The 8,729-nt window shown below is 51.8% G+C and overlaps 1 protein-coding gene across 4 annotated transcripts in view; it reads right to left on the bottom strand.

The window, feature by feature from the left end:
- Positions 1-8,729, bottom strand: part of TRAPPC9 (trafficking protein particle complex 9) — a 390,359-nt gene that overhangs the window by 296,090 nt on the left and 85,540 nt on the right. For all 4 annotated transcript variants that reach the window (XM_010834790.1, XM_010834791.1, XM_010834789.1 and 1 more), the window contains 2 exons: positions 3,543-3,628; positions 237-363 (listed from right to left, as the gene is read on the bottom strand). In XM_010834790.1, coding sequence (XP_010833092.1) covers positions 237-363; positions 3,543-3,628 — 213 coding nt within the window. The remainder of the gene's footprint in view (positions 1-236; positions 364-3,542; positions 3,629-8,729) is intronic.

Raw genomic sequence — 8,729 nt, forward strand, 5'->3', positions numbered from 1 at the left:
AGACGGACTGCCCGAGGCAGTAGGCGGAGATGGAAGGAGAGGAGAGAAGGGTGGCAGGGCCGTAGCCCCAGGGGGAGAAACTCGGAGCGCGCCTGTGGTCTGGGAAAGACAGACCGGTGCACAGCAGCTGACCCCACATCCTGCGCCCTCTGCGCGGTTCGTCTGCAGCGAACTGTCCGTGGTGGCACAGGAGTCCGAGGCCCCCAGAACCACAGCCAGAAAGGCGCTGTCCTTACCGTTCACAGTGATCGTCCCCGTCGTCTGCGGGACCCCGACGAGCGTCACCGGGTAAAGACCAGACTCGGCCGGGAGGGACAGTGCCGCTGGGAGAGACTCGAACTCCACTCCACTCGTGAGCAGCCCCTGCGGCGGGCGGCAGGAGACATGTGAGCGCGGCCCCCACCCTGACCCAAAGCCCCCGCTCAGCCAGCAGGAACGCCCGGGACTCAGAAGACAAAGACTCCTTAGTGACGTGAACAAATGATGGCCTAGAAGCGTGGTTACAAAACAGTCTTGAAAGGGGCAGCCCCAGGGGCGCCTGAACAATTCCATCTGTAATACTAGCCCCGCTTGACACAGTATGAATGTGTGTGCTGCTTTGCCGTTTTACCAAGTTGGAACATAAACAGAAAGAACAAATGAAATATCCTGCTTACAAACAAAATGAAAAGAATATGACACATGGAAGCGAATCAGTGAGTCTTCTTCCAGTGCGTCTGTGAACCATCAGTCCATCTCTCTAAGAGCCGGGCCCTGCACTTGATGGTGGAGGAGACAGGCTGTGTGGCCTCTGGGAGCCACCCGTGACTGCAGGGCCTCCCAGCGCTCGGGCCCTCTCCTCGGCACTGTGACGGAGGCCCCGGCCAGCACGACAGCCAAGAGAAGAAACAGCATGGAGACAATCACCTACATGCAAAAGCTGCAGAAAAGCCTGTGGTGCCTACGAGGAAACCTGAACTAACAACAGCATTTAGCCCGGTAACAAAGTCAGCATTTACAAAGCAGAAGTGTCTCCATAACCAAGCAATAAGCATATGATAAAACAAAACAGTAAAAATACCACGAACAGGGAGCTTCCCTGCTGGTCCGGTGGCTAAGACTCAGAATGAAGGGGGCCCAGGTTCGATCCCTGGTCAAGGAACTAGATCCCACATTCCAAAACTAAGACGTAGCATAGCCAAATAAAGAAAGAAAGAAATACTTTTTTTTAAGTACCATTAACAAGGGATCAAAAACACCCCCTATGTTGGAGTGAGCCTACCGAGAGGTGTGAGAGTCCTGCCCTGAAGCCTGCAGAAGATGGCAAAGGGGCAAAGAAGACCTACATGAAGGAGGGAGTGCCACAGTCCATCCCAGGAGCGGGCAGGTGAGGGGACGCTGGTGCTGCCCTGAGCCACGTTCTCACGGGGGAGGCAAGGACACGGATGTGGAAGGAGGCGAGGAGAGCCCTCTGGAGATGGAGCGGACCTGAAGTGATGACTGCAAGGTCGGGATCTGTGAAGTCTGCATCTGTGTGTGTGCGCACTTGGGCACACGTACATGTATGTACACACATGTGCAGATGCATGTGGTAGGTACGCGTGAGCACGTGCCCATGTGTGCGTGCATGCCCACTGTTTCTAACTCTGTCTGCAGAAAGCACCCAGAAGCAAGGCTCCCTTAGTGACAAAGAGCACACCTGCGCCCAGAGTTTCCATACATGTATGTAAACACACGTGTGGATGCGTGTGGTAGGTACGCATGAGCACGTGCCCATGTGTGCATGCATGCACACTGTTTCTGTCTGCAGAAAGCACCCAGAAGCAAGGCTCCCTTAGTGACAAAGAGCACACCTGTGCCCAGAGTCTGGGCAGGAGCTTGAAATGATCTAACTACGTGAGAAACAGACAACAAGGTGGCCAAGAATGGAAGCGGAGAAACAATTAGGTGGCTCTTGTCCCCAGGCAAAACACACTCACATTTGACTTCTTTTAAACGTGACGGTGCATGCATGAGGTGCGGCTCTTCCCTGTGCCGTTTCCCACGCTTGAAACATTTCGTAATGTGATTCTTTAATTCTGAACATGATTTGTGGGCTATCTCCTAGTGGTAAATTTTATTCTTTGTTCTTCCTCATTTTTTGATAAAAGTACATATTACTTTTTAAAATTAATTTATCTGTCTGTGTCAGGACTTTGTTGTGGCACATGGACTCCAGTTGTGGAGCAGGGACTTAGTTGGCATCTTCATTTCCTGACCAGGGATTGAACCTATATCCCCTGCATTGCAAGGCAAATTCTTAACCACTGGACCACCAGGGAAGTCCCACATGCAGCTATTACTTTTCAACCAGTTAAAATTAAACCTAAAAAAAAAATGTATAAGAAACAATAGGCATATGATACTTTAACCACTTTAGGGAAAATTCTCTGAACAACTCTCAATGTTATTCCTGGCTTAGGCCAGGAGACAAAGCCACTGCAAGGCCTGACCAAGAGCTAAGCCCCAAGGCTGGCATGTTCTTGTGCAAAAGGAGGAGGAGGGAATGCTCATCCTAATAGGTGGCTCTCATATGGGGGGACCTCAGGTTGCCCACTCAATCCTCAGCTGAATTTCTAAGAGCTCCAAGGAACGTGGAAAAACCATGCCTCATGCCAGAGGCCCAAACATCATCTTAAGTAACTACCAGTCTGCCTGCGAGCTCCCACTCATCCTGTGTCCTCAGCGGGGCCTCCCCGACCCTCCATGTGGGTCCCACAGCCCCTCCTGCACCCTGACCACGGGGCAGAGGCCTGGCCTGACACGTGGCCTAGGCACTCGGCAAGCTCTGAACACGAGTCATAAAACCCAAGAGGAAAGCATCACCTGGCTAACAGCACCCTTCACATATCACAGGGAAGTAACAAAGGGGTCCCACACAATGATTAAGCACGGAGAAGACTTGCAGGACTGGAATCCACCTAGTGCATGCAGGGCTCTCCTCTGGGAACACAAGGTCCAGCGAGGAGAACCACACAAACCTCCTTTCCCCGACTGCAGAACTAGGGGAGGAGTTTCAGCAGACACCATTGCAGAGCGGGTACTTAACACTGTGCACAGACACACAGCCTGAACACCTGATTTCAAACCCGAGGCAGATTTCATATTAGTGCTGCAGTCGTTTATTCCCTTACAAATAAAGAGGCCTTGGTCATCTTGTCATCTTGAGCAGTGAAGCAGCAGTAAGGTTGAGTGGGGGGCACACTACAGACTTTGTAACCTCGCTAATCTCATACGAATTTCAACATGATTATTTCAAATATTTCATTCAGTCAACTCAGGTCTGTGTGTATTCAAATCTGAGATATCTTTTGTTCACTGATTCACAGACGTACTGAGGACCGAGCACTAAACACACGGGAATGCAGGACGCGGTCTTCATTCACAAAAAGATTATAATCTTTGGCAAAACAAATCTTAAAAACAGAGAGATATCATAAGAAGTATGACTCAAATACTAAGAAACACGTATCAATAGTGAACTGATGTTTAGCCAAAAGGGGCAAGTGAGTGGTGATACGCACCATGTTTTCAACTCGGAGCTCGAACGGCATCGGGTTATACACCATCAGCTGCACTTCACACACGTCTCCTTGAACCCACTGGAAATCTAGAAATACACACACACAGAGGAGTCCATGTGTTAGCTGGTGTTCTTGCACGCTTCCCGTGGCTTCAGATCACTCCTCTGGCTACTTCCCAACGAAGCAGTGGCATCATGGCCATCTTGAGAGACGCAGTTTAAAGCTACACTGCTGCTGGCTTTCTCCAAAGCCGAGCCTGTTGTCACTGCCACCTGGACGGCCTGTGACTGATGCTTCTCTTGCTGGTGCCAAACGCAGCTTCCCGAACCTGGCAGTAACCGGACGGCACAGCTCCCAGTGGAGCGCCACCACTCGTCACACAGGCCTTCTCAGGCCCAGAGGCTGGCACTCAGGAAGACGGCACCGTGGCCAACTCTAAGTGGCACAGAGTGTGGTTCCTCTCTCCCCTCCTGAAGTCTGTGAGACCAGACGGTGGCGCCTCCTCCCTGACCACTCCCGGGCCAGCTGCAGCTCAGCACGTACAGGAAGTAGAATTCTGAGATGACCCCCAGGACCCCTGACCCCTGGTGTATATGCTGTCTAATCCTCTTCCCCAAGTGTGAACACAAGGATCGGTTATGTTCTGTAACAAAGGGGGAGGAGGTTTTCATATGTGACGAGGGCCCCCAAGCCTTCAAAGCAGTGGGCTTTGAGTTAACCCAAGGGAGATTATCCCAGGAGAACCTGGTCTTCTCAGAAGAGCCCTGGAAGGGAACCTGCTCACCCTGAGTGAGAAGACTCAACACGTGAGCAGGTGTGTGGAGGAGGCCTGGTGGCCAGGGTCTGAGAGCAGCTGTGATGACCTGAAAGTGGTCCAGGTGACACCCAGCAGGTGGATGGGGACCTCAGCCCCACAATCCCAAGGAACCAAGAACCCGAGGGAGCTGAGAAACAGACCCTGCCCAGTCGAGCCTCCCGATGAGAACACAGCCCCAGCTGAGACCTGGATCTCAGCCTGCAAGACCCTGAGCAGAGGCCCACGCTAACACAGGCTGCACTCGTGATGCAAACAGTGAGAAAAATGCATTTGTGCTCTTTAAGCCACAAAGTCGGTGGTCATCTGTGTGCAGTCCCCACCCCCACTCCACTGCCCTCTCCTCCCTTTGAGATACTCCACGGGGCAATTCAGAAGGGACTTGACAACTAAGCGAGCTACAGGGCAGGAGCCACTGTCCAGCCCTTGGAAGGCTGTCTCTGACTCCGCATCATGCCCTGGTGAGGGAGGTACCACAATCCCATTGTTACAAGGCAGGGACCAAGGTCCAAGCAGGTTAACAAATGTGCTGGGAATCACACAGCCAGGAAGTGGTGTGGCAGGGATTCAAGCCAGGTCTCTGAACTCAGAGAAGTGTCTAGAATGGACAGTGGTGGATAAAGGCCTTCTCCTAGAGTAGACACTAAGATTTACTGACCAGCATTCTTCAGCTTCATAGGCTTTCATAAAGACACCATTTTCCACCAAACACTTTGCACCAGGCCCTCGCACAGAGACTAAGAGAGGCTGCGCCAAACCTGTGGCATCCTGAAACTGCACACAGTGAAGAAGCAGCCCACCAGGCGAGCTGGCTTTTAAAATGCCTGTGCAAGCAGGTGCCTGTATGCGGTCTTAACAACACGGTGCAGTGGTCAGCAGGGCACAGATCATCCTCATCCACCAACAAGGACACGGACAGGCTGAACCATCCATCATTCACGGCCCTGACAAATGAGGCCGCCGGGCCCACCTCCCGTCTGCCTGGCCCCACAGACTTGGCTGCTCTCACACTGCTATTCCCCGCTGGCTCCAGAAACCCAGCTCTCCTCAGCCGCCTCAGGCTGAGAACTCCTGCTGCAGGGCACAGGGCTCCCAACCCGCCTTCAGCAGCACCCCGAGCACATCACTGCCTCAGCGGTCAGCACCCAGCCCTTCCTCACAGCCGAGGAAAACGTCATTTGTTTTAACAGGTTGCTGCCTGATAGTGAAGGAGCTGTTTGTCTTCTCTGTCATGGTCAAATGACCATCATTTTAAAATTCATTTTCCTGGGGCGCTGAAAGGAATCGTTTATACTCACACAGTCAGAGTCGCTAAAGGTAAACCTAAGATAAATCTTTATTAGAGGAACAGTTTTAATGTCTGACAAGAGATCATCTCCTTCCCGGGTCTTAGCGTGCCAGAGGACATGCTACAGTCTGTCCCAGAAACCTCGGAAAGGACCAGCCCTGGAGGCTATTAAACACCCCTCTGTCTCAGGCCCCCCTACAGTGCTACACGGCCCCCGGGCAGGTCTCAGCTGTGGACTAACAGCCTCTTTCGGGGGCTTCTGTCGACAAGCTCATCTCTTTCCACCACGCTGGCTGGACCCATCTGGCAGAGGGCACTCCTGATTTCTCACTGTACCCCCAGCACCTTGGACAGCGCACACGACGCTGCTCAGAGCCTTGAGTGAACAGCACTGGATGCTGTGGTGTTAGCGGCTCCCTCAACCCCTGAGGAGGCCGTGCAGTGGGCTTCTAGCGCCCCCTCCCCGCAGAGAGCGCAACTGCAGCCCGGGGAGGCCAGGCAACTGACCGAGGCCATGCGACGGCTCCCGCCTGTCCATCCTCCCAGGCAGCTGCCAACCTTGGGCACGAAGCCCGGCCATGCCAAGTCCTGGCACAAAACCCGTCACCTCTCTGTGCTCACGCTTAGGAGGTGCGCAGCCATCACTGCGCGTGGAGTTTAGATGGAAAGACTGGTAAATTACTCCACGTTAGCGTGGAAAATGGTCCCAGGAGCGGCCTCCAGGGTTTCTTCCCCTCTAATACTCTGTGTCCTCACTGGGATAACTCCCCCCAGTTACAGACAGAGATTCATTTATAGAGATGGGGATTTTGGGTTAAAGACATGTGATTCTTCAAACCTGCAGGCAGGTACTTGCTGCTGAGTCAATTGCCAGAAAGGTATTAGAAGCCACGGAATATAAATTACACTTTCCTACCCATGGGTCTCCAACAAATAACATGCATTTTGGCTGAAGTTTCTGTTATATCCAGGAAAAAATCCTGCATCATCCACTGAATTTATCCCCAGCTCAGAGTAACTTCTCACTGTCTTCAAGGAAAAACTTTTTTTTTTTCCTGGAAAATTCCCAGGAAATCCCTGGGAATTCCCTGGCAGTCCAGTGGTTAGGACTCCACAGTTCACTGCCAGGGGTGTGGGTTCAATCCCTGGTCGGGGAACTGAGATCCCATAAGCCACGCAGTGTGGCCAAAAAAATAAAAAATAAATAAAGGAAAATATCTCTGGGCTTTGAGTCATAAACCATGGACAAAGCCTGAGCTCTGCCACTTCCTTCCCGACCTAGGGCAGCAATGTACATTCACTCAATCTTAATTTTCTCATCGATAAATTGGGAACACGACACCTGCATCACTGGATGAGGTGAAAACCCTCTGCAGCAAGTACAGAGTACTCTTTTCATAAAAGGAAGCCTCAGCAGTTTCTAAAGATTAGAGAGGAAAGGAGGAAACGCCAGCTTCGAGGGCTGGGACCTAGCAGCCATATGGCGCCCGACTCAGGGGGGCCCACGTTCTGTTTAGGGCCTTCTCTGTCTCCAGAGTCTTCCTAATGTTTGAACAAAGGGGCCCCACATCTTCCTTCTGCATGAGGCCCCACAGATCATGCTGCTGGTCCTCAGAAGTAGTCTCATGTCTCCAGTCCCCCAGATCACCTTAAGAAGCTTCTGTACACAAAATGGGTAAAAGTTTCCTAAAACGTCCTTTAGGGAGAAAACTTACCATCAACCCTAATGAGACCCAATATCAATAACCTCAGATATACAGATGGCACCACCCTTATGGAAGAAAGCAAAAGGAACTGAAGAGCCTCTTGACGAAAGTGAAAGAGAAGAGTTAAAAGTCTGGCTTAAAACTCAACATTCAGAAAACTAAGATCATGGCATCTTGCCCATCACTTCATGGCAAATAGATGGAGAAACAGTGGAAACAGTGAGAGACTTTATTTTTGGGGGCTCCAAAATCACTGCACATGGTGACTGCAGCCATGAAATTAAAAGACGCTTGCTCCTTGGAAGAAAAGCTATGAGCAACCTAGACAACATATTAAAAAGCAGAGACATTACTTTGTCAACAAAGGTCCATCTAGTCAAGGCTATGGTTTTTCCAGTGGTCATGTATGGATGTGAGAGATGGACCCTAAAGAAAGCTGAACACCAAAGAATTGATGCTTTTGAACTGTGGTGTTGGATAAGACTCTTGAGAGTCCCTTGGACTGCAAGTAGATCCAACCAGTCCATCCTAAAGGAGATCAGTTCTGGGTGTTGATTGGAAGGACTGATGCTGAAGCTGAAACGCCAATACTTTGGCCACAGTGTGGCCAACTGACTCATTCGAAAAGACCCTGATGCTGGGGAAGACTGAAGGCAGGAGGAGAAGGGGACGACAGAGGCTAAGATGGTTGGATAGCATGACTGATTCGATGGACGTGAGTTTGAGTAGGCTCTGGGAGTTGGTGATGGACAGGGAAGCCTGGCGTACTGCAGTCCATGGGGTCACAAAGAGTTGGACACGACTGAGTGACTGAACTGAACTGAACGAGACCCAAAAAGAACAGCCAGAGACTCCTACAATGCCCAGGAGACAAACCTTGTTAACTCTGTAATGATGGGCCCAGGTCCACCCGGGGGAAGGGGCCTGGAAAGTGGCCTCCCCACCATTGAGAGACCCCTGAGACTCTGATGTGAACAGGACCCAAGCCCCCCATCTCCAAGAGATCAAAGGGAGTGTCCCCTGGCAGATGGGCACTACTCGCTGGCATGTGCGGGAGATGCCCAGGACCAGCTCCGCCACTACTCAACCACGAGGTCCACCCACCCCCTGCTCCCAGCCTCTCTGGCATCTTCTCCAGGGCAGAGGAGCAGTCAGGAGGCCAGAGCTGTCTCTCGGAATCACAGACTAGAACTAGAACATCAAAGATTCATATTCACACCACAAGTGCCTGCTGGGTGGGGCCCTGCTCCCCTAAGAGCCAGGAGACTGCTGCAGTCGGTCACTCACCCAGAGCAGAGCCCTGAGACTGGAACAAGGGGTCACATTCAAAAAACAGCGAGTGGTCGTGTGGCTGGGGCCACAGAGCAGGGGCAGAAAGG

The sequence above is a fragment of the Bison bison genome, unplaced genomic scaffold, assembly GCF_000754665.1.
Source record: "Bison bison bison isolate TAMUID 2011002044 unplaced genomic scaffold, Bison_UMD1.0 scf7180017864036, whole genome shotgun sequence".
In the NCBI taxonomy this organism is placed as follows: domain Eukaryota; kingdom Metazoa; phylum Chordata; class Mammalia; order Artiodactyla; family Bovidae; genus Bison; species Bison bison.